The sequence below is a fragment of the Ictalurus punctatus genome, chromosome 28, assembly GCF_001660625.3.
Source record: "Ictalurus punctatus breed USDA103 chromosome 28, Coco_2.0, whole genome shotgun sequence".
NCBI lineage: Eukaryota > Metazoa > Chordata > Actinopteri > Siluriformes > Ictaluridae > Ictalurus > Ictalurus punctatus.
The window spans coordinates 6,145,796-6,172,159 of record NC_030443.2 but is presented as its reverse complement, the minus strand read 5'-3'; the positions used below and the strand labels follow the sequence as shown (position 1 = coordinate 6,172,159).

Genomic DNA, 26,364 nt, shown 5'->3' with positions numbered 1-26,364 from the left:
CTATTTTGGAATAAAGCTGTAACATAAAATGTGGAAAAAGTGAAGCGCTGTGAATACTTTCCATATGCACTGTACCTTTTGTTATTGTATATTCTGATAAGTGTTGTGGTATATTCAAATGTATTAACAGCAGTAAAATACTTGCTTAAGACCAGCACATTTTATTTTCTGTCTAAACGTACGTTTACCAGGACCAGGGCCAATAAAAAATATTGCTGATGCATACTTTAATATGAAAAGAATGACCTATTATGAGAAATCAGGTAAACATGAAACAAGTCGGTATTCAGGGCAAACCTGCATCTCTCCATAGACTTGAAGTGGTTTACAATCAGATGCATTTTATATATATATATATATATATATATATATATATATATATATATATATATATATATATATATATATATATATATATTCTCCTTTCATTAACATCAACAAATAAACTGCAACGTGTAGTTATACCACTACAGTCGAGTGCCACAAATTTCATAAATATTTATTTAATATCACTGAACAATACGAACTACAGCAGTGATCTACAGCACTTGCCCTAATAATAATAATATTAATAATAATAATAATAATAGGTTTGTTTGAGGCCACATCTGAAACACAACCATTTACAAGTAGTACTTGGCATTAAAAACAATGGCAATACAATTTTTAAGACACTTGGTGTTTTTTTTTTCTTTTTTGTCTTTTTTGTCTTTTAATTTCAATATCAACAACAGTTTCAGTGACAGTCTAAACAGTTAATATTGATTCAAATACAAAAACCACTGCGAAAACAACGAAGATCGAGCAAACAGAGGGACAGGAGGCAAAGAGAACAAAAATGTAAAATTATAAACATCTTCCGTGAGTCACCAGCACTGCACAATCCTTTCAACAGGTGATAGTAAAAACTGCAGTGCGACGATAATATACTGAAAATCTGAATTTGCAAAAAGTAGTCCCACAATTTCACTTTTCAATCAGGCTGCTACTAGTGTTGGATAATGGTTCTTGAGGCATATACAGTGTCAGAGAAAATTTAGTTAGAGAGGGCATGCATTTAGCATAATATGATGCCATAAACTGTCTTTCTCTATCTTATATGCCAAAATTTTCATCTCCCATCTCAATGTGTGAGATGGGACATAAACATCAGGGTTAATATTTCACTATCAGCTACTTTACTCCCTCTTTGGCCTATTAAATTAGAACTTAATCTGCAGTCTGTAACCCAACCCTTAGCTGACATTTATATTAATTATTCCATTCTATGTAAACTGTCTATGACTTGTGAAGGTATCAAATCCTAATTCTAATGTTTCAGTATACAAAATCCCTTTTTAGTTTGTAATATGATTTAAGGGAGGCATGCAGGTGTTCGGGAGCCCTTTTAATCCAGAGGCAAAAACTATATATATATATATATATATATATATATATATATATATATATATATATATATATATATATATATATATATATATATTATATATTTTTTTAGAGTGCACTTACATAGTATTACATTAGGCATCAAGAGCCGAGGCGCATGTGCTAATTAAACAAAGCTTGTTGTGTCCACTTAATGGAACAGCTATAGGAAGGGTAGCTACTTGCCTCTTGGGAAATGTAATCCATGTCCAGTCTGATTTAATGCAGTTGCTGGGAGTTGTAGGAAAATGGCACTTGTGGGAGATTTCTGCCCTGTTTGCCAAAGGTGTGCAGGTCACGGTTGTTTTGCTTGGGTGTAGCATAACATTTAATTTACCTATATTCTTTATTAAACTTTCATCACTAAATATATTTAGAAAGAATATTTATTTGTATTTTGTGTATATATGTATCTTAATGTGTGCAGCCACAGCCTGAGATGTATATATAGTTTATTATTTTTTAAACTCTGAAATAATTACAATGTGCAATTGACAGATAAATCACTTAAATCACAACATGATTTAAAATAGATAATCTGACATAGGTGCTTCAGATTTACATTCAGGCTTGGTTGCTATGCTATGCTTTGGATCATATCCTTTGACCTGGAAATATAAACTATGACCTTAAGTCTTCCATGGCTACATTATCATTAAGTGAATCTGATAAGTTCTGTGTCATCAAAACCTGATTGCGGCCCTGTGACTTAATTCAGAAGGGAGGAGGTCTTTTAAAATTCTTATCCCAGAGCTCATCTGCTTTTTCTTTTCCTTACAGCATTTTGATATTATGACTGTTGGTAAGTTCAGCTTGAGTCTCACTGAACAAGACAGACAGAAACACACACACACACACGCACGCACATACACAAGTGTGTTGAAACTTTCCTATCACACTGGTTATTGTAAACTCACTCAGGTGCAAAGCTTTGTGGTTCCATTTCCACATCACATAGTGTAGATGAGGACAAAAGTAAAAAATAAAATCCAAATAATAAAATGTAAAAAAAACAAACAAAAAAACAACAAACAAATAGAGCGCAGGTTGGGTTGAGGAGGGGCTACAAGAGACACACTGTAGGATTGTCATCACTTCAGGTCCAGGATGTCCTCCTCGAAAGATGCAGAGAGCGTTAAAGTGCTGGTCAGGGGTGGGCTGCCCTCATGAGGCTCCGCCTCTGAGCCAGAGGAACAATGCCGTTGAATGTCAATGTCACCATCAACACACTCCAACCCGACTCTGGTGGATTAGATAGATCCTGTTACAAAAATGTTATATACATGCTATACACAAAATGACACACACACTGGAGTCTAAAATAATCCAGACTCTGGATTATTTTATATCCAGAGTCTTATGTTCGGCACATACGCTTATGTAGAAGCACATCTCACATTTTTAAAGGTCTACCTGTGTTAACCGTCATGGCCCCCAGTTCCACCGTGGGCCACTAAAGGGCACCCTTACTGTCTTTATAGGAGTTCTTCTGTTGTCTACCTTATTTCCTATACTTATCATGCTCATGGGTGTTGTCTTTTTTTTTTTTTAATTAGTTACCCTACCCTATTAGTTCTGTGTTCTTCCTTTAGTTACTGGAGCATTGCATTCAGGTTATGTTTGTGTTTGGATTGCATTTGTTATAGTTTGTACTAGGCATAGTCTATTTTGATCGTTTAAGTATTTCTAGCCTTGTTTATTTAGTATTGCTTAGTTTCTGGTTTTCCTGTTTTTTTTTCTGTCCCGGTGTTCATTTCTCTGAGTTTTGGTTCCCTAATAAAAGAAGTTCTGCATATGCATCCACCGCCTCATGTCATGACACATCTACATAATTAAATCTACATAATTATATGATCTATTTTTATTTGTTTTCTGCACAGAACATCTGATTAAAAAAATAAAATAAAATAAAGTTTATATATATAAATTAAATGTTATTATACACTTACAAATTCAGTCCAGTACAAGTGACTTCATGTGGCAGCACAATACAAAAAAGTCATGCAGATACAGGTGAAAGCTTCATTACACATCAAACCAGAATGAAGCAAAAATCTCAGTCATTGATTGCAATGACTTTGAACCATGGCATGGTTGTTAGTGCCAGAAAAACTGGTTTGAGTATTTCAGATAATGCTGATCTCCTGGGATTTTCAGACACAACAATCTCTGGAGTTTAAAGAGCATGGTTTGAAAAACAAGAAAACATACACAAGTGTCAGTTCTGGTGGAAATGACTTGATGAAAGAAATCAGTGGAGAATGGCCAGATTGGTTTAAGCTGACAGGGAGGCTATGGTAACTCAAATAACCACACTGTATAGCTGTGGTGAGCTTAAAAGCATCTATGAACATACAACATGTCGAACAGATCAGGTTCCATTCCTATCAGACAAGACCTGCAATCTGTGACTGTACCTGAGCTTATTCCTTTCCAATGCCAGGTCAATCACACACAAAATGGATGATATGGAGCTACTGATAGCCAACAACAACTCCTTACGTGACTGTTGTGTGATTATAACAACTGAGACCTGGCTACACTTCGGGGATCCCTGACGCTGCTGTACAGTTAGCAAGCCGCTCGCTACACCGCAGGGACCACACCAGAGATTCTGGTAAGAGCAGAGGTGAAGGACTTTGCATGTATGTACACAATGAGTCACATAGCCACATCATAGAGAGCCACTGTTCACTTGATATTGAGACTCCTGACAGTCATATATAGATCCTTTTACCTGCCACGAGAGCTAACAGCAATTGTTATTACTGCTGTTTACATTCCACCCGATGCTCAGCACAGCTCTCGTCTACTTGCACATTATTATTAGCAAACATCAGATGGCCTATCCAGATGGAGTTCATATCATAGGTGATGACTTTAATTAGCTTGTTTAAAGACTGTACTTTCATAATTTTCACAATATGTGAAATGTGTCACCAGAGGAAGAAATACACTTGATCATGTGTATTCAAATATCAAGCATGGCTATAGAGCTGTGCCCCTCCCATATCTGGGCCAATCTGACCATATCTCACTGTTCCTTGTCCCAGCCTATACTCCCCTCAGGAAACAGATAAAGGCAACCACTAAAATTATTAAAACCTGGCCTGAGGGTGCACTATTCCAACTGCAAGACTGCTTGACAAGGACTGAATGGGACTTATTTAAACACCAGGACCTGGCAGAATATACACAAACTGTTCTGTTCTGCATTGCCAGCTGTACTGTCATCGTCACTGAGGAGAAGCGCATCCGGGTCTTTCCAATCCAGAAATCCTGGATGACGTCAGAAGTCTATACTCTCCTCAGAGCTCGTGATATTGCCTTCAAATCAGGTGACAGGGCTCTTTATAGTGCCGCGAGAGCAAACCTTCTATCGCTCTGCTATAGAGAGTGTTTTAACATACTGACTGGTGTGGTATGGAGGCTGCTCAGAAGCTGACAAAAAAGCTCTACAGAGGGTCATAAACACAGCACAGAACATCAGTGGCTGCCTTCTCCCCTCACTAGAGGACACTGCAAACACCCTCTACCTATCCAGTGCAAAAACACTGTCAAGGACTCTTCTCACCGTGGTCACTACCTGTTTGCCCTCCTGCCCTCAGGAAGGTGATACAGGGCAATTAAAATGTGCACTGCCAGATTCTAGGAACAGTTTCTCTCCAAAAGCCATCCAGTCCCTAAACTAAGGGCTGTTTGCACTATTTATATACGAGACTGATCACTGTGGACTGTACAATAACTGTCTGAAACCCTTAATTTTGCACTTTCTTATTTTACCTGTTGCATTTAGGTTTATGTGTTTTGTGAATGTGATTGTGTGGTTTACATGTGTGTATGTATTGTGGCACCGCTGAGCAGTTTCTGAAATTTCATTGTATTTCAATGCAATGACAATAAAGGTTTCTATTCTACTCTCTATGTAGCCTATTCACTGAGCATGAATAGGGGGGTGTGTGAGTGTGTGTGTCTGTGGGAACAGATGTCCAGCCCTGTGTGTTGAGAGGGTGACCTTAAATAACTTTATGCAATGAATCTACACAACATAGCCCATCATTTTGTAATGGAAGGAAAAATCCATATAGTTTTCAAAAATATTTACAAATTCCTGGAAAACAAACAGCATCACGAAGACCAAGGAGCTATGTATTAATCAGGTTTAGTTGGGGATGGGGAAGTAAGTTTACATCCCTAGACAACCATTCATTTTACAGTGTGGGGAGGGAGCACTAGTACAGAATGAGGTCATCAGCTAATACTGCACCAAATGAAGAGCAAGATAGTTTGCATGTTCACCCATCTATCACTTATTCACTGATACTTAAAGGTGTAATAGTCAATAATTTTCATTTCTTACACATAAAAAATAATGTGGAAAATTATGTAGAAATGCTAAAAAATTATAGTTTCAGCCAAGTGGATTACATTGCTGGAAAAAAAAAACGCTTTGGAAATCTACCTTTTGGTCTGGAACCTTTCTTTGTATATGGATTGGCCGCATGTCAGTCATTTTATATACTTGCCCCCAAAGCCCCTTCACTTCTTCATAAATTATCATGGGGAAAAGTTGCATGTTTATAGAGTTATAACTTGGTTTTCAAGCAGTTGAATGTCCGAGTGCACTTGAAAGCGATGTAATGACAATCCTTGCTGAACAACCTTGAACCACCATGAGGTTTGGGGCAGAGTTGTGTGTACAATAATCATTTAAATCTTATTTAACTCCACCAATTAACCATTAGACACATACTTTTCACAAGTCATACCAAATATACCTGTAAGTCACAGGTAGGGAGTTGTTTTTGATTCAGCCATTATCTCAGGGATTTAACTTACTGCTCAGTGCTTGCGATCCCTGCCGGTCTCCTTTTCTCTTCCTCCTTTGTTTTCCTGCTTGACTTCCTCTGTTTCATGGAGAAACTGTCTGACTTGTTGCTAGGTTCTTCAGCTAAACCTGGAACAAGGACAGAGGATCAAACAAACTTACCACACATAGAGATCCACATGTAGCACGTACTGAGCACGCATACCTCTAACACAAGTGTTTGACTGCTTTATTATTAAATAAAACAAAGCTAAAATGGTTGTCTGGTAAAAATCCTGACTGTTAGCCCAGAACCCAAACCACTAATATTGCAGATATTTACCTAGACACACTAACACACACACACACACACACACACACACACACACACACACACACACACACACACACACACACACACAGAGACCTCACCCAGCAGTTCTTTCCTTGTTCGGCTGGCAATCTCTTTGATCTCCATGCGAGACAATGAGAGAGATGGTGTGGTCGAGATCACGGAGGTGGGGCCTATCACACCAGGTACTGCACCCATAAGCATCTTACTGACTAATGGAGATTTAAGCGGCCTCTCTATGCTTCGCCCCACTAGGTTACAGAGTGGGATCTTATAGATGTGTTTGGACGGAGCTTCGCCTGGAATAAGAAGAGAACAAAAGAGAGAAAAATTCAGGACATTAGATATTGCAATTCCCTCTTCTCTGGCACTTCAGCAAAAGTTTTGAAACTGAATGTGTTCAAAATTCAGCTGTACAAAGTAAACAAAGTATTATTTCTACATTCCCTTCAAATCTTTACACTGTTAGACTGGCTTCCTGTTTTGACAAGCTTTTATCCAGTTCTTTCTTTAAAAGTTTTCTTGTTTAAAGTAAAAATAAATAAATAAAAAACTACCTGTTCACCAAACACATTAACATTGTCCAAACCCTACAGCCTAGCCATAATACAATTTTAATAAAGCTATAATATTGATTTAATTTTGTATCTTGTCATGTTTCTGCAACCTTATTACCACTAGAGGTCACTACTAGCCAAGTCTTTTTTGAGGAAGTCAAAGTACATGCACTAAAAAGCCATTAACTTAAATAAGAAAATTATACCCACCAATTACAAAAAAAGAAAAAAAAAAGAAATGATAACCAAATTATACTACATTCACTGAAAATGAACAGCTTGACCTGCAAGAGCCAAAAACAGTCTTGTCATACAGTGACATATCACTAATACTCCCGATTATACAATACTGTATGAGTCAAAGAAATATAAACATGCAAAGGTGCATGCGTTTATGGGTACACTACATAAACCAAGACACACACATAAAAATGGCTTGGTTCATCCTAAAGAGAACAAAAATGGTCAAGAACAGATCATGACCTTAGTCTTATACAGTCAGCTCCAGGATTTCTTATGAACAGAACATAAACTGAGTGTTTAAAAAACCAAACTTGAAGTGGTCACATATGATTTCCTGTTTCACTGGGGTATATATGAGGTACAGAGGCAAAACATCAGCATGGGGAAAATTAGAGAATATACACATGAAATGAGACAAAAGTGGACCTTACCTTCATAAATAAGGATGCCTATATAAAAAAAAAAGAAATAGCTACACACTAGAAAATGCCTATATCCATTGTTAAGGCAATAATTTAGAAGTTTAAAACAGCCAGCTCTGAACCTTCCTGGAAGAGGACAGGTATTTTACCAACTCCTAGTAAGGAAGATGGTTAGGCAAATATTTCTTATTTATCATGGGTTGGAGATTTGCAGAATGATGTTCTCGATGTTCATCAAGTCTCTGTGTCTACTGTCACAGTAACTCTGAATGCTATCCCACACTGCCAGCGGAGGTCACCATCTCCTGGGTACTAGTCTAGTTCCCTCATTCACCTGTGCATTACTTCCTGATTCATCTAGACATTCATGCATTCCACACAGTAGTTGCAAAACAGGACATTTTTCACATTTTTTTTACTCATCTAAACCAAGGATACCTCGAATTCTGGAGTAGACTGTAGGTTCTCGATGATATATTGGGCATCAAAGTTTCAACATTTCTGTATTTCTCAAAATTCTATAATAGTGTAATACACCTTATACTGTAATCGGGCCTACATTTTAAAAATGTGTTTTAAATGTACATAAACAACACATACATTTAGAAAGTAGTTTTTTGAATATGTAGCAAACACATCATTGTGTAGAGCTGAATAGCGTTTTGTGCAGAAAGCATTCAGGGGGTTTAGCAGAATTAAATACATTTAAAAGCTTTTTTGCTTTGTCCCGTGTGCCATGACAATGACTACGTTTTATATGGACAGCAGTAATTTAATTATTGACCTTATTTTGAATAAGACAATATTCTGAATAAGGTGTTTACATGAGTTGCTTTTAGAATATTCCTTTCATGTTCCTTTTTACATGTTATAAAACATAGATCGATTAACGGCACACGTCATTACATCACTGCGCCACACCGTCCAACGTTTCCTCCAGAATTTCACGTATCAACATAGAGTTCGACTTTGTTATGGTACTGTATACAGTTCTGGGTGTTTCATTGTTAATTTTTATGAACGTTTCAAGTGCAGTTAATTATTTGTCAGGCTATACGTGCAAACAGATGACTGCTTGAAGCCGTGGGCTGCGTCCCAAACCGCGTACTTACCTACAACATAGTAGCTGAGATACATGTATTTCGCCTACTATATAGTAGGTAAGTACGCGGTTTCGGACGCAGCAGTGCTCTGTTGTTTGTCGTCAAACGTTTGAGCACTGCCGTGTGTGTGTGTGTGTCCTGTTGCAAAATGCGGTGAAAACTCCCACACGACGTTAATAGTGTGATTAAGGTGTGTACGTGTCTGTAATACACGTCAATAATGCGACTAAAACAGGGATACTCCACACGTTTTAATTCGATTTGTGTTCACTTCAAGTATGACTTTAATCGGATTCAGGTAATTAAAAATTGCTGTTTACATGCTAGTTTCTTAATCAGAGTATCGTCTTAATCGGGTTAATATCGGATTATTGTTGTCCATGTAAACGTTTGTAAAAGTTTAGGTGCTGATTTTTGACCAAATTTTTGACCAATATGGCATCTAGAACCTGAAAATGAACTAAGGTCATGTGGTAATACTGCCATTCTCTTAACACATGCACAGGCGAAGAAGAATCCCTCCTAATTTGACAAATAAAGACATCTAAAAACCTATATGAAACTTATCAGGACAAGGTCAATACAAAAAGGATATTAAATATATTAGGACAGGGTCAATACTGAAAAACAGCTTGAGTTGTTTGGTATTCAGTGTTTTAAACATTTTCCACCAATTAGAATAATAATAATAATAATAATAATAATAATAATAATAATAGTAATAATGTATCCGGCATATGATTATCTACCATTTAGTGATATTTGCACTGTTATAAATTTATGAAACGTTTTCAGTCAGTTCAGCAATTTCAGTTTTTAAAATGAGTCATGTATTGACCCAATCCCTAGGTGAAGACATATGTTGTACACAACATATATATACAACACATTCCTCTTGTATTTCTGCACCATGGACCAGGACAAAATTTAATGTATAATATATATATGAGCTCACAGTGATGTTAACATATACTGTATGATGAACAGTAAATGTCTCGGATTGTTAAAGGAGAGATTTGTCCAATGATGCAGAGATGTACCAGGATGTGGGTTTTGACACAGCCCCTCAATGTCTCTCTAAACCGTTTGTTTGGACAGAATTACTTTGGCGAGAGAGAGAGAGAGAGAGAGAGAGAGAGAGAGAGAGCGAGCGAGCACAGAGGGGCCTTGACAAAAGTATCCATGGTAACAAAATAATGTTAGTCATGCAGTGCCAAATGTGCCCCTCTTTTATCAAGAGGTTACCCTTCCCTGCCACTGAACACCTTAGTAATCTTCCCTCTCTCTCTCTCTCTCTGTCTGTCTGAAGGAGGGGTTGGACACACCGTGCTTATTGAAGATCTGCTTAAAGCCCAGTCAGCATGTGTCTGTGAATAATGAAGGCAGGACCACAGCACACTTCTATGGAAGTATGTGGGTGTTAGTGAGTGTTAGTGAGGCATTATGGGTAACGCAGGAAAAAGCAGGAGTCCCTTCAGTACCTTCAGAATCTTTAGACATGTAGAGGGAAAGCTTGGTGCCGTAGGGGATCCGAATACAATCTGGACCAGGGGACGGAAAAAAGCATTACACCAACCCAACTCACACACAATATTCAAACTGAGAAAGAACAAAAGATTAACACAAACACAAACATACACTTGTCAGCACAATGTAGAAATGGGTACATAAATAGCATTCTGTCCAATATGTGAAAATTTAACGACAAACTCACAAACATGAACATTCATATATGAAGATTTTCCCATGATTTAGTCGACAGCTGAAAGTGAATGAAACGAGACGTACCATCTCCAAGGGGTGAGGGGAAAATGGGCATCTCGTAGCCTGTCGGAGTTTGAGGAGAACTCTGAGAACTGGTGTCTCTGGAGCTACAGTTGGAGGCAGAGTTTACTGGAGCTGAAGATATGAAGTAAATGTCGGACTAGAGGGGCAAAACAAGTAAAAGAAAAGCCGTCAATTTTCAGTGCTGTCAGTATTTATTATTCATTCATTGTATTAACAAAAAAAAAGTGTACTTCACACACTTTAAAGGGAACAAATAAAATAGAAAAATATAGATTACTTAGTGACACCTATGATGCAGTTTATGGGCACACTTTTGTGGAGAAATTATGTATAAACACACTAAATTATGTATTGATAAACAAAGATGTAAGCCATGATTTTTTTTCTTACTCTACATAATTAATTTTTTTTTAATTAGACTACATATTTTGAGTTACATTTAGTCCATTAATATTGTACTCACCCTAGATGCAATCAGATGAAGCTCAGGGACCACAGCAGTGTAAACCAGGTTTCCATTGACCACCAGTCGGATCTCTATGGAGTCAGTGGTGAAGGCCAGAATGTAGGGGAATGCACACACTGTAACAGAGGAAGTGACATGATAAGAGATCATGTGGAGAGGAGGGGGGTGGGTTTGTGGGGGGAGGAACAGCCACTGGCCCTGAGCTGAATCTATGGAAAAACAAATATAGCTCATTAGCCCTGTCCAGGCTTCCCTCAGATTGTCAGTGGCCCATCTTCAAGCCAGTGATCTGCCTCATACCAGTCCACACATCTCTCGTTTTTCCTTGCTGAAGCGTCATCTCCAACTTACTTCTTTAGCTGTCTTTCCTTTCCATTAACTTCATTCTAAATTCCCTTTACAACCCCAATTACAAAAAAGTTGGGACGCTGTGTAAAATGTAAATAAAAACAGAATACAATGATTTGCAAATCTCACTGTTTCTTTTCTCAGCTGTTTCTTTTTAGTAACACATACTTTTCCAACCTTTTTTTGCCCCATCCCAACTTTCTTGAGACATATTGCAGCCAACAAATTCAAAATTACTTTATTTTTATCTTAAAACGGTACATTTCCTCAGTTTAAACAATTGAAATAGTTTCTATGTTCTATTTCCTTGTATTTCCTCATCTGTAAGTCACTTAGTCTGCTAAATGACTAAATGTAAATGTAAACATATGGGTTTATGAGTTTGCCAATCATTGCATTCTGTTTTTATTTACATTTCACACAGCATCCCAACTTCTTTTGGAATTGGGGTTGTATTTAATAGCTCCTTCAGGTCGCTGGTGATCCAGGGGATCCAGGGGTGTTTATGGGGAAACAGCGTACTGACTTGACTGGTAAAGAGTATTATACAGTTAATACAGCATTAACGCACAAGGTAATGTAGTCTGTGGTGCACTCTGTCATGCTGTTAATGTCCTCCCTATGTGACTCGCTTAGTGCATTCCAGTCTGTGTATTCCAAACAGTCTTGCAGTGCCTTATTAGCTTCCTGTGTCCACCTCCTCACCATTCTTGTGGTCACAGATTGCCACTGAACGACAGGAACATATTCTGTTGTTAATAGGACCAGGCTGTGGTCTGATCTTCCAAGGAATGAAGGGCAGTAGCACTGTATGCATTCCTTACATTTGTATACAAAAGGTCCAGTCTTTTATTTTCTCTGGTAATGCAGTCAACGAATTGGTGGGATCTGACACTCAAGACAAATTTATGTACTTTCTATTCCTTCGAAACATGTTAAATTTGTGATCTTATACAAAGTTATTAAAAGGCATGAAGAATAAAACTGAGTCAAAAGGAATTAAAAGACAACATGATATACTATTTATGGAATATACCAAAGGTTTACCAAGCCCTCTTCACAATCACTATACATGTAGTGCACAGGCTAGTACATACAAGTAAAGCAAAAAAACAACAACAAAAAAAACCCCATATATCACAAAAGCTCAACCTGGTAAAATGGTAAAACTAGAGCTGCAACAACTAATTGATCAAATCGATAATAATCGATTATGGAAATCGTTGTCAACGAATCTCATTATCGATTACTTGGTCTGCGTGCGGCCCGGGGGAGATTTACTCAGTGTGTTACTTCTGTTCAGAAAACACGCTTCGGAGAGTAAATACTAAAGTTGTGTTCCAAATGAAGTACTATACACTTACACTGTGCACTCTGCACTACGGTCTAGTGTGTGGATTTTAGAAAGGTAATATCATATCAAATATAACACTAGCGTTTTTTGTTTTTTTTTACTAACCGGAAGTATAAGCTGCTTCTAGGCGACTGCGCATGACGTCATACGCACGCTAGTATTAGCAGACACCCGAGTCACCAATAATGACTTTCTTCAGTTTAGTGTTTCTGTCAGTGTTACCTTTTATTCCCAACATGACCTCAGTCTCCATCAGATGGAGGCGAAATCATCACGCGACTGAGGAAAAAGTCAGAAAGGCAGGGAGCATTTTATATTAAACACCGCGGAGATCAAACAGTGCTGCACGAGGACAGTTATGTTTATATCCAAAATGCTCCATTGTGTGTAAGGGGCAGGGGAAACTGGTGCAAGCTGCTTAAAAGGTTTAAATTCTGCAGTGTAAATTCTGACGTTTATTATAACGGAAGTGATGTGTTAGTAACAAGCCCGCGTTGCCGATCACGCGCAATAGGAGTGCGAGTAAGATCTGTAATGTCTAATTAAGACACTATGATCAAAAGTAAACGCAAGGAAAATAATATGTCTAAAGGCAGCGAGTAACAGAAACCACAAGTGAGTGAAAGGGAGTTTTTATTATTAATTTAGGACTGTAGTTTAATTCGATGCTTTTTGTGCATCCATAAAAAATAATGCATAAATACTATAAAATAAATAATATCTCCATCTATCTATCTATCTATCTATATAATATCTCTATCCATCTATCTATCTATCTATCTATCTATCTATATATATATATATATATATATATATATATATATATATATATATAATTTATTTTTGTTTATATTGTGTATATGAGTATTTATTCATTATTGTTTATGGCTGCACTAAAAGCACCGAATTAAACTACAGTCCTAAAGTAATAATATATATTCTGGTGTGTGTCTGGGTGTATTGGGTTATTTTCTGTTTTGTACAAACAGTGTAAATTTTAGTCTGAATTTATATTTGTAACACTGAGTTTCTGGATTTTATTTTCAACAAACAAACAAACAAACAAACAAACAAAAAGGGTACTGAAATTTTGCCCCGCCCCATCCGATTAATCGAAAAAATAATCGGCCAACTAATCGATTATGAAAATAATCGTTAGTTGCAGCCCTAAGTAAAATTGGAATAAAATTCATTCACTTACCAATACCATTAGGCATCTGATTCCAGCTGAAGTGAAAGTCAGAAGAGTTTGGCTGAATCATGGGTGTGGCACCATTAAATGGACACACCTTCTTATAGGCGCAGAAATCTACAGGCAAATAATTAGCAGGTATCAGAAAGGATGTTAAAGCTTTAAAAGTCTTTATTGAAAATATTGAACCCACTACCAACAACTGTTTTGGTTTGTTGGGTTGGTTTTTTTTGGTGTGTGTGTGTGTGTGTGGGGGGGGGGGGGGGGGGGGTGTTGTTATCCATAACAGGAAGTAGTTATTATTCATAAATCATAAATGTTTTTACAATTTTTCAAGTAAAAATGTTTTTGCAATTTTTGGCAAATTTATTAAAAATCGCAAGCGAACATCTCTGATTCAGAGAAGTATTCAGACCCTTGGCTATGGCACTCCAGACTGAGCTCAAGTGCATCCTGTTTGCTTTGATTATTTGGGGATGTCTACAACTTGGATGGAGTCCAATTGTGGCACATTAAAATGATTGGACATGATTTACAAAGGCACAAACCTGTGTACATCCTCCTACATTTCACAGTGCATGTAGACCTCTAGGATCAAACCGTGTTGAGACATAGATCTGGGCACAGGTATTAAACCATTTTTGAAGCTTCGAATGTTCCCAGGAGCACAGTGAGCACATCAATGTGAAACAGAAGACGCTTCGAACCACCATGATGTTTCCTAGAGTTGGCCGTCTTTCCAAAGGCCTAGTAACCGGCCTAGAAGGGCCTTGGACAGGGAGGTGAGCACAAAGCACATAACCTCAAAGGTTCACTTTTCACCATGACAAAGGTACTTCTACAAAGTACTCAAAAAACGGTCTGAATACCTATCAAAATGAGAAGTTTCAGTTTTTGAATTTTGATAAATTTGCAACAAAAATATGTAGAAGAATTGTTCGCTATGGGTGTGCAGATTGATGACAAAATCCATTATAAAAATACATTTATAACATAACACAATGTGCAGAAACTTTAAAGTTGGAAATACTTTAAATAATTCTGAAGATGGCGGTGTTGTAAATTTCTATATTCAGTCAATGGCAGCGAGACCAGTCAGGCAGGGTTTACAGAAAAACACGTGGAAATGCTCGTGTCTTATTGGCTGTCAACTCTCAAGTCTGCCAGACGCTAGCTCACACAGTTCAGTGTGAGGGGAAAAATGGATATATGGATTGAAACTGAAACACTAACAGCCTCTCATGCTGAGCAGGAAAACAAGGTGTGTAAATGTTTATATGAGTTCTACGTTACATGAACATGATATGAGCAGAGCATAAGGATAGCTAACGTACTTTGCATGGCTCTGTAGCAGCTAAACCCATACATTGAGAGCTTAGTTGTGCCTCCCCTTGGCTAGCGTCTGTCTGTGCAGTGTCTTCAAATCAAATACCTGACACTGTTAACTAGTTAAGTAGTATGGTCCTCTACGTGTTACATATTATCATCACGAATATATTAAAGAGTACTTTTAATAAACCCAAATATTACTGATGTAATCTTATTTGGAGATTATTATTATTATTATTATTGTTGTTGTTGTTGTGATAAATGTTCATGGCAGTGGACTCAGTGGATTTTTACAGACACTGACTGTTATAGCAGAGCAGTAACCCAGCCTCGCCATCTTCATACACGTCTATAGCCGCCACAAAATTTACCTGCAAACAAACACATCAACAATCAGCCGTGTGCCAGTCAACACGCTGCGCATATGTATGTGCATATGCGCGTTACTGACCCGGTTGGAGTCCACATGGTGCAGTCTGTAGGCATCCCCTGTGCTCTCATTGATCAGGTCAAACTGGTGTTTATATGCCACGCAGATCATGTGATCATTCTCTCCTGTTGGCCCATCGACCAGTGCCATGACAACCGGAGAATCACACAAGCAGATCTCCTGTGTAACACACACAGACAGGGAACAAGGACAATGGTTTCCTGCAATTCCTGTGTGTCGTATTTTGTTCAGCTTTGCCAAACATAAGTTTCTTGCTAACAGAAGTGTCTCCTAAAAGTATTCACATCCCCCACTGTCTAGCGAGCAAGTGACTAGCAGGATTGAGTGGTTCTGCCTCACAATAGCATGCATTTTCACTAGTGAGTCTGCTATGTTAGCTGGATTCCACTAACATGCAACACTGGGGCCATTATTGGATTTCACTGGCCAAGGTCAAATCACCCAATTTTGTGAATTAATCACAAGGGTTCCTTCAGAGCCAGTATCAACCTGGCAAAAACTCAAAAGGCTTCCAGGGAACGATGGCTGTATGGAAGTGGTATTTAATATAAATAATGGGCCTATTTTGGTAGGTCTAAGCATGTTTGTGCATATACACAAAAACCTTGTGGTTATCTGGTGGTCGCAGAACCACAGTAACTAGTGCTGCCAAAGGCATAAAACAATGCATAGTATTCAATATAAGCAAACTTTATTAGAGTACATTCTCATCCTGTCCTACCCGGATGTACTGGAACTCCTCAACTGGGGAATCACTCGTTCCCATGCTTGTGCTGACACAGCTAAGGCAGTCGAGACGAGGGTGTTTTCTTGTTATAAGGAGGAGCTTGTTCCTAATTGCTGCCACAATGCGTAGCTCCACTCCATGGTGTGTGTTTATAGAATACAGATGGCAGCCTAAAGCAACAAAACCAACACAAACCAAGAAGAAAAATTTTCCTTTGTTTACACTTTTCCAACAGACCCCAAAACCTCAAAGTTTTAGAATTAATGTCATAATAGCATTGTTTGGCCATTTTATAACTAAAATAACTAGCTTCTAAGCTTGCAATTTATAAAAACACATGGCTAGTGATGACAAATACAAGTCTCCATGATAATAATATTTTTTGTAATCAATACTGTGAATACTGTAAATGCAGACTGATACTAATTCTATATTAACCCAACAGTTATACTTTTTTTGGATATTAGTATCCTGGATGCCTCTGATGCTGATGTCTGATGCTATTTGAAATAATAAAATAATAATTGACAGAATAAACTTTTAGCAAAAAGAACAGGATTCATGGATTGATTCTACAGATGAATGTTTTTACAGAGATTAGATATTAGTTTGTACAAATCAAATCTCTTATACCCTTGGTTTTCTCCAGTTTGTTCTCTCTGCTGTCACATTTGGTGCGCACGAGTTGTCGCTCCTCTATCCCTCGCTTGAGAGCGCTCAGTTTGTACACATAGAGTCGGGCATCTTTCCCTGAAATACAAGCAGCAACACGTATATGACTCACTGATATGACAAATGGAAGGGAGATTATAACGTTTCGTCTTGCATCAATTTCGCAACATGCTGTTTTTATGTTAATTCGATGTTGATTGTAGAAGAGACACTGCTGTCATGTTTTGAGTCCAACACAGCCAGGCGAGAAATCAAGGCACAGCAGTTCCTCATTACAGAAATCTGAATTGATTTCCTTCAATTTGTGGAGCAGGTCTGTTGATGATCAGTTAATACTTTATGTGCCAAAACACGTATTCAGCACTTATACACACTTGTACACAATGCATGTTGGCTTCTAAAGTAAGTGTATACAACTTATACACACTGCAGAAATCAGACAACAGACAGCAAAATAGTACTGTTTCTTGTCTTCCTAAGATTTCTTTAAGATTTGTTATTGATTGAACTTGCTGTGATTGTTGTGCTTGATTTTGCTGTGGCTTTTTTAAAAATGTGCGCTGCAATTTGTGGAGGTTTTTGTGCTTTTTTTATCCGGAAGCTAATTGAAATAGCAAAATTTCAATTGCACGAAATTGTTCTGCACGCACTTTTGCAGTGATGTTTGTTGGTAAATTAGACCTTTTAGCTGGACTCATGTTTGACGCACATGAATCGAGGAGGGCTTTGGCTGAACGCGCGTTGTGATGATGTCACATGATGCGTCTTGGTGCAAATCTGTGAAAAATAAGTGGTAATTTTGAAAAATTGCAATCTAATATTGCAGTGTTTCCTGGATTTTGCGCTAATTTCTGCAATCGCGATATCCTGGAGGCGTAGTAAAAAATGTGTGTGTCTGTGTGTTTGTGTGTGTAAGAAAACTGGGATTGTACAAGCCCACTAAATATCACAGTACCCTATGTTTGCCAAGGTAGTTTTATTTCACTAGTTTGTTATCACTCAGTACCAATGTAGAAGGGACAAGCAACATCATCCCTGTGGTTAGTCAAAGTAAAGCTTTGCTCAAATGGAAAGTGCATATACACATTATTAAATCATAATTTCTACTTTGCACATTTGTACATGTATTACTAATCATTACTAATCATAAAGCAGGAGTTAGGTTTTGTGGGGTTTTAAATCCTCTTGTAACACACACTCACCTTTATCAGCCCTCATAATGAGGAGATCCTGAGGTTCAAGTACATGCATCTGTTTGACGGACAGAGTCTTGTCGATCACTTGAACTGGAGGCAGGGATGGAGAGTCTGTTTTGCCAATAAAAATAGCACATCAAATAGTTAGCACTTAACAAACCAACAAAAAAATTATTTTTAAAAAACAACAAGATCAAACTAATGAAAAACATCCAAAAATGCAGCACATATATGTAACCCTGTATTACTTTGTATTACGAAATTATCCTGTGTTTCGGTCATATTATCATCATATGTGAAAAAGAATATTTCCAAGTAATAATATTTCTGAGGACATAAACTGTTATTTATTATGCACTACAATTAATTAGAAATGAAATATGCAGCCTTTAATTCACCTGTACTGAGGATATCTTACCTGCACTGGAAAGCAAGGGATCTGAGGCTACAAAAAACAAGAAGCAATATTAATCATGTAGATTTGACAAACATACACCATACTACTTTATGTATCCGGTTGTCGATGGATTATTCAACATATAGAATTTTACGAAAATCAAACAATTAAGCAATTGATCTGTACGTCTCCCGAAATCTATATACAGTGGGGGGAAATAAGTATTGAACACGTTAACTTTTTTCTTCAGTAAATATATTTCCAATGAGGTTATTCACATTAAATTTTCACCAGACGTCAGTATTAACTCAAGAAATCCGCAAATATAAAGAATTCCCAACATTAAAGTACATAAATAAAGCTGTGTGTAATAAAGTGGAATGACAAGTGCTAAGAAAAAGCAGTTCTCCAAGGCAAGGCAAGGTAAGGAACCAGCTGGAATCCATAAGTAATTATACCTCCTATCTGTGCAAATTAATATTAGCTGGGTTAGTAAATTGATGGTCTATAAAAAGGCTTTTCGTTACCAAGGTGTCACACAAGAAACATCTCATGATGGGTAAAAGCAAAGAGCTCTCCCAAGACCTTGTGTGGATTTCTTGAGTTAATACCAAAGTCTGGTGAAAATTTCATGTGAATAGCCTCATTGCAAATATATTTACTGAAAAAAATGTTGATGTGTTCAATACTTATTTCACCCCACTGTACATCCTCGTGGCAGGGTTCAAAATTCTACATTTTACAAAACTTTGTATCCTTGTTTGAAAAGTATAATGACATTTTATTTACATTTCCTAACTGCAGCAATAAAAGCAGTTCTTGGGTGATTCAGAACTTAAGACCCTTCTCTAGGGTTGTTTGAGAAATACTATAGAGTTAAAATGATACCTTTAACAGAGCAAACCTATACCTGTACTAGCCGGCTACTGATTTATGGGTCATTCTTATGTGTTACAGTACATGTTACATTTTCTGCAAGTGAAACACTGGTGGCTGATAATGAGATATTCTTACCCTCTAACAGCATGACCCCGGCTGAGTCAGTGGCTACCAATAACGACTGCCCCCAGGAATCTCCACAGACAATTTCATGTGCAAAGCTACTGCAGAAAGACTGAGACTCCCATGGCTGCAAAAGCAGATATACACCTGTTTTTAAATGTGTGCTCCAATGCTATAATATTATATTAGAAAATAACACTTAAATTCGTACCATTGCACACACACACACACACACACACACACACACACACACACACGCACCCCTTCAACAAGTATGCTATTTGTTAAGGATTTATATATCTTTTTTTTTTCAAACGATTTTGTTTATATTGCTAATAATGAATGCTTAATAATTATGCTTTATTCATATTAATGACTGTGTATGGTGTTTTAAAGGGACCACATGATGCAAAACATTTACTTTATTTTTTTTTCCTTTTAAATTAACTGTATACATTTATGGAAACTACGTATACTACATTGCATCTTCACTCATTGTATACAATCATCTCCATAACTCATAGTCCAACTGTAACAGCCTGATCAGCACAATTCACACAGACTGCTTTTTGAACAAGGCACTATATACTGTAGTGCATGCTTTGACAAAAAGTTACTGCTGAACTGCAACCTGGAAGTAGTCCATTTAATTATAAAGTTTAAGATCTTATAGAAGCAGTCCAAAATAGGACACATCAATATTCCCCTAGGTAAAATTAGCCGAATATCAAGGAATAAAATATACAAGTATGCACATGGATCCTTTAAAATATATTTTACAATTTTATTGCTAAAAAAATCAAATAAGATGGTTTAGGTTAGAGATGTACATCAGGACTGGAGTCCATTTTTTAGATGGACCAGTCCATCTAAAAAATAGTCCATTTTTTACTTTACAGTGCTTGTTCATCCTCGGTAACTGCTTTACTGATTAGCATTACTCGGGTTTAAATGAATAATTTGATGATATTTTGTGAAACAAATCCAACAACGTTCATTAAATCAACATCAGCATACGTTACGAACTACTGAACAGAACATGAGTGTTAAAGAAGCTCTCACACTCTCGTACATTTTCTGTCAGTTCCTCTTACCTCTTTTCTGCAAAGACCGGTGTTGACTAGACTAGTAGGAGCATCCCCTCTTACTATGGTCTTCAACTTCAATGCCTAGGAAGACAACCACGTTACATAAATTGCCATGAAGTCAATTTAATGAATGTTTCCACAAGGCTAGTTAACACCTTGTTTTGTGTGGTTCTGTATTGGGCTAGGTTTTTGAGTTGTCCAAACAATGTATGATTTGGAAAGTCATTTATTAAAAAAACAAAAATGCAAGAGTGCTGTAAAGATCTGTGATGCTTACATTGTTTTTAGTGTGTGTACATGTTTATAGGTGCTTGATGGATGTGTATATGTGTGCATTACCTGCCCTATCCGGACAAACTCGGCCTGGCGTGCCTCCTCCTTCTTGCGGGCCGACTTGGGCGATTCAGGCAGCACGTCACTGAAGGAGCGTCGGTTTAACATGTTCTGTGGAGAAAAGGGAACCTACAGGAGCAGTAAGACAAACACACACACACACACACACACACACACACAGACGGGTCTTAGAGAAGGACCCGGGGGAAAAAAGCAGAAATCCAGAACAGAGAAGAAGGTAGGCAGGGAGCATCAGAGCAGGCGCTGAGTAAGAACTGGTTGTTAGGAAATAGGTTAGCAAAATTAAAACCCATAAACCTGTGAGGCAGTGGCTAAAACCTAAGGGTGCAATACTATAGGTTTGAATCATTTTTCAGCTAGAATCAGCCATAATAACATGAAAAAAAGAGTCCAAAATAAATAAAAAAGTACAAAATACAAAGATAAATAACATGTTATGTTATGTACTTTTAAAAACATATAACACACAAAAATCCTTAATCTAAATAGCTGCATATGTGCAAGGAAGAAATATGTGATGGTAGATAGTTAGACCTTTGGGTAGCAATTGATAAAACAAAATGACTATCATTTTATATAATAATAATAATAATAATAATAATAATAATAATAATAATAATGTCTAATTTCATTTTTTCCCCACAAATGACAATATTCTAATGAATATTCAACCAATCATTAATTTCTACCAAGAATTTGGAGTGTGTTAGCCATTATCAGTCTGAAGATGAAAAGTAGAGGAAAATTGTGTGAGTAAGCAGTGAAAGGTGATGGAGGAAGGGTGAGAGAAAAGTGAGCTTCTGCAGACGAGCTGGCAAGATAATGAGGAGTTATAAACAACTACATGTGTCTGCTTTGCCTTAAGAACAGGATGCAGAGAAAGAGAAAAGTGTTAGATAGATGATAATTAGCACGGGTACCTTGTGCAGGTCTGGCATGAGGTCTTGATACAGAGATCTAATCAGCATGTCAAGAGTCCGCTGACGTTTCTGCGCAAATGTGGGGGTTTCAAGAGTGGCTTTCTCTCCATTTATTACTGAGAGATGGAGAGTAAGTGTGAGCGAGAGAGAGACACAAATACCGAGAGACAGACATGACAGACATTAAAAGGAAACCTCCATCATGAAAAATTAAATATGCTTTGCTGTCACGTCTTGCTAACGCTATATATTCAAACAAAATACGTATACATATTTAAAAATGGAGAAAAAAAAGAATAGTAATATTTAAGAGTAGGCTAACATTTGACTAGTAAAAAGTCCCTGAACTCCTGGTGGTCTGTAAATACTGGCGGTGAGGGAAGGGGTGGTCCGAACAACGGCACACTCTCTTCTGAGAAAATCTTCAACCTGCAAAATATTAATATTACATTATATCATATTCATTACGCCACGGTTCCTCAACCTTGGGGTCACAACACCACATGGGGTTGTCTGTGATGGTGATTTTTACCTAACTGTTAACTGTTCATATTAAGTTCTATGCAGACAAACCTTAATTTGAGATCATTTCATTTTTAAATAATTAAAACTTAAAGTATTACTGCAGTAGTACTAAAAGTCATTATATTTTTTTCTTAAACCTCATTTTTTAAAACTTAATTTGGGGCACCTCTTACAGAAGACTGTGTCCAATACGCTCCAAGGCTGCGATTTTACAGAGTGATTCTTTTGGTAAATGTGTAAAAGAGGAAGCCATGTATGATCTGTCCTCTTTGATGTATGAGAGTTAAATGTGATTTGTTACCCTGCATGTGCAGGAATATGATATATGTGTGCGTTTTTTAATACAATAACAATGCAATTTCTTTTTTTTTTTCAAAAATGAATTTTCAAAAATGCCTCTGAACAAACATATTTAGAATATAACAACTCATACAAATACATACCTATAGCTGTCATTCTGATTGTTGTATTTAACTAAGGCAAAAATATCTGGAAGGGGAGTTAAGGATACATGAATAACCATTATAATATAGAGAAACATTACATTTAACTGCCCTGCTTTAAATTAGTCAATTTGTCTAGATTAGTTATTTTTGTAAAAGGATACGCGTGAAATGAGATCGGATCATGGAGGGCTTGAAAGATGGTGAGGCATCATCTCCTTCCTGGAATACGATGGTGACGATGTCATTCCCGATATGTCTCTTTCTCTCCACCTAAATGGCCAGAAAGTAAATTCATTAATATCAAAATATTTTATTCATTCACTGTATTGTGTCCATTAAAAACAATATTTCCCTTCTGATCCACCATGCTTTACCGTTTGTGCTCCTGACCGCATAAATATAGTAAGCATATTACTAATTAAGAGAATTTGGTAAATTAATTATTCTAGCTTAAAAGCACAAGCCTTCTGAAGTCATTTATATAAGGAGGACGACTGAGGGGTAAGCCCTTATTTGCATTTTCACAATAGAGAAAAGGATGAGTGCAAAACTGCTCTAGAGTGTACACAACCTCAGACTGGGGCAAAGGTTCACTGGAGTGGCTTTAGGGACATGTATCTGAATGTCCATAAGTGGTCCAGCCAAAGCCCAGACCTGAACCCCATAGAACATCTGTGGAAAGACCTGAACTTGGCAATTCACAGGTGCTCCCCATCCAATCTGACTGAGCTTGAGAAGATCTGCCAGGAAAATGGGAGAAACTGCCCAAATCCAGGTGTTCTGAGTTAGCAGAGGCCTACCCAAGAAATCTCAAAGCTATAATGACTGCCAAAGGTGCCACAGAATACTGAACAAAAGGTCTGAATACTTGTCTGAACCCACTGCATATCTGATAACTCTTCATTTAGACCTACTCCACTCTGTCACTGTTTTTGACCACAAATTCATAACTTTTTGAAAACTCTGATATATGACTGCAGTGTGATTTCCACAAATCACAAAAAGATGGTGAAATATACTGTTATATCTGTTTTCTGTAATTTTACTGTAATGTTTGAATGGTTTGTAAAGTATACAAGTGACTATGGTGTGTCTAATGGTAATGCTGTCAGAAACAAAGAAAATATCATAATATTATCATATAATAATCGAACCACAATGGACAGGTTTTAAAAGGGTAAATATGTTGTAGACATATATGTTGTCTACAACATACATGTTGTCTATATGTTGTAGACAACATATATAATGTACAATAATTACATTTGCCAAATGCCAGCACACAGTACAGTGCTATTAGTCCATTATGCAGTATATAGGTATATACAGTGTATGAAATCTAAAATATTCCCAGTAATTATTGGATGTGCCCACCTTTACTTTACTTTACTTTACTGTGTGTGTGTGTGTGTGTGTGTGTGTGTAGTATGTGCTCTTTTCACAGTCGTCATTGGTAAATGCAGAGTGACAGTAAGAGTTCAAGTGGTGCTCAGTAAAGGGGATGTAAGGCATTGAGCAAGCACAGGTGCTTTCAATAGCCTGCTGTTGTGAACTCTGAAAGCTCTGAAATCTCAAAGTAGCTCAAGAGCTGTACTCATACTCAACCTCAGGTCTGATCTGATAAACAGAAAGAGAATACAGCATAAAGGAAAAACTGGAACTGATAACCAGTTGCTATTATCAACAGTAAAGAAAAGGTGAAAAAAAGTGACGTGTTTGGCAGGCAAAGCGCGAGACAAAGCTAACAGATGTTTTCGAAAAATTTTAAAGCGATCATCCGTGTGGTAAAATCATAATCTAAAATGATACATGGCATTTCATGTTTTTAACTGTTACTGTAATCTGGAAAGTTCTGTGATGCCTGAGGTATTCAATGACCTGAAACCATCCGACACTTATTATTTAAAACTTGAAACTTGAAAGTCCACTATGATCAATCAGTTATCCACAATATATAGCAATATCTTTATTATCTGTTTTGTTTATGTATTATAAATAGTATATACATTTTATTTTGCAAGGCATGCATCCCTATATCTAGTAATTTATCATGTAAGGAAGGATAACAACACCTTGTTTACAAGCTTGCCGTTTAGCCTAGTTGTTTTGATCCTGCTCTTCCACAATGTCGATGTATATCAGAGATGATCGATTTCAGTCTTACAGGGCCACCTTTCAGCACAGTTTAGTGATTTCCCTGCTAAAAGACACCTGATTCACCTGACCAGATGATGGCCCCTGCTGCATACAAAGACATGGCTGGTAATGTGATCTTCCAGTCACTAGGTGGGGATCATTTTGTGGTTCAGTTAGGAACCTGATCTTAACGAGCACTGAGAGAAACCATGAAGAACTGGAGTATAGAAAAAAAAAATCCTCTGTATGAGTAGTATTGAGTACTGAATCTGTAATATTTGAAATACCTAACATGTCCCTGGTCACATGCATGCTGTCCGCGAAATTGATTCAATTGTAGATTTTCTTCATTTGTGGCATTATACAAAGGTAAGCGAGAACATCTTCGTATGAAACTGAGGTTTGTAATTCATTCACTTAAAATGCCTATAAAGGTAAGAGGAAGTGTTTAGCTGATATCTATTTCAATTCGGAAAACATTTAACCCTACTCTCTCATTAAACCAAGCACAATAACAAACAATACTGCTTGCTACCTAGGGTTTTTTTTTTTTTTTTTTTTAAATCTTCAGTTGAAACTTCAGTTGATTTGGCTCAGCTGTGACTGTGCATGACTCACACTTACACAGACAGGGGAAAGACATATTGTGCCTCCTTTAATTTATGTACAAAATACAGGATTAGTAAGAGAGAGGGAGGGAGGAAGGTGATGCTCTGAGAGGACAAAAGGAGATGAATTGCTGATACTTGAGTAATGGTACAATGTCTAACAGAGAATACAAAATGTCCCTAGAGAAAAGTACAAGGAGATGGGTTGAAGAAAGTCAGAATAACAGCAGCAGAAATGCATGGCTTATAACCCATTTAATTTACTCTCTTACAGACAGGCTCGTCTATTGCCACAATAAATGCTCTGCCTCTTTTAAAATGCACATTAGTCTCATTGCACTGTAGTCATATACAGGGTATATGCTTTTACTGACCAGATGATGTAATGTATCTGAACTGACACAAACAAATGTCCTACCTTCATTTTAACCAGTGACCAAAACCATATTTATACTT

At 37.2% G+C, this 26,364-nt stretch overlaps 1 protein-coding gene across 3 annotated transcripts in view; it reads right to left on the bottom strand.

Moving 5' to 3' along the window:
• Nucleotides 1-478: 478 nt before the first annotated feature.
• Nucleotides 479-26,364, bottom strand: part of garnl3 (GTPase activating Rap/RanGAP domain like 3) — a 102,569-nt gene continuing 76,683 nt past the window's right edge. For 2 of the 3 annotated variants that reach the window (XM_017460451.3, XM_017460453.3), the window contains exons 12-31: nucleotides 23,326-23,434; nucleotides 23,162-23,207; nucleotides 22,516-22,622; nucleotides 22,194-22,309; nucleotides 21,259-21,381; nucleotides 20,926-21,000; nucleotides 19,844-19,958; nucleotides 18,851-18,877; nucleotides 18,439-18,543; nucleotides 17,198-17,314; nucleotides 16,559-16,734; nucleotides 15,838-15,996; nucleotides 15,691-15,757; nucleotides 14,067-14,174; nucleotides 11,161-11,279; nucleotides 10,698-10,833; nucleotides 10,391-10,450; nucleotides 6,665-6,883; nucleotides 6,265-6,382; nucleotides 479-2,667 (exon numbers count right to left, since the gene is read on the bottom strand). In XM_017460451.3, the coding sequence (XP_017315940.1) occupies nucleotides 2,517-2,667; nucleotides 6,265-6,382; nucleotides 6,665-6,883; nucleotides 10,391-10,450; nucleotides 10,698-10,833; nucleotides 11,161-11,279; nucleotides 14,067-14,174; nucleotides 15,691-15,757; nucleotides 15,838-15,996; nucleotides 16,559-16,734; nucleotides 17,198-17,314; nucleotides 18,439-18,543; nucleotides 18,851-18,877; nucleotides 19,844-19,958; nucleotides 20,926-21,000; nucleotides 21,259-21,381; nucleotides 22,194-22,309; nucleotides 22,516-22,622; nucleotides 23,162-23,207; nucleotides 23,326-23,434 (2,253 nt within the window). In that variant the 3' untranslated portion in view covers nucleotides 479-2,516. The remainder of the gene's footprint in view (nucleotides 2,668-6,264; nucleotides 6,383-6,664; nucleotides 6,884-10,390; nucleotides 10,451-10,697; nucleotides 10,834-11,160; nucleotides 11,280-14,066; nucleotides 14,175-15,690; nucleotides 15,758-15,837; nucleotides 15,997-16,558; nucleotides 16,735-17,197; nucleotides 17,315-18,438; nucleotides 18,544-18,850; nucleotides 18,878-19,843; nucleotides 19,959-20,925; nucleotides 21,001-21,258; nucleotides 21,382-22,193; nucleotides 22,310-22,515; nucleotides 22,623-23,161; nucleotides 23,208-23,325; nucleotides 23,435-26,364) is intronic. The other variant, XM_017460452.3, reaches the window with a different exon arrangement.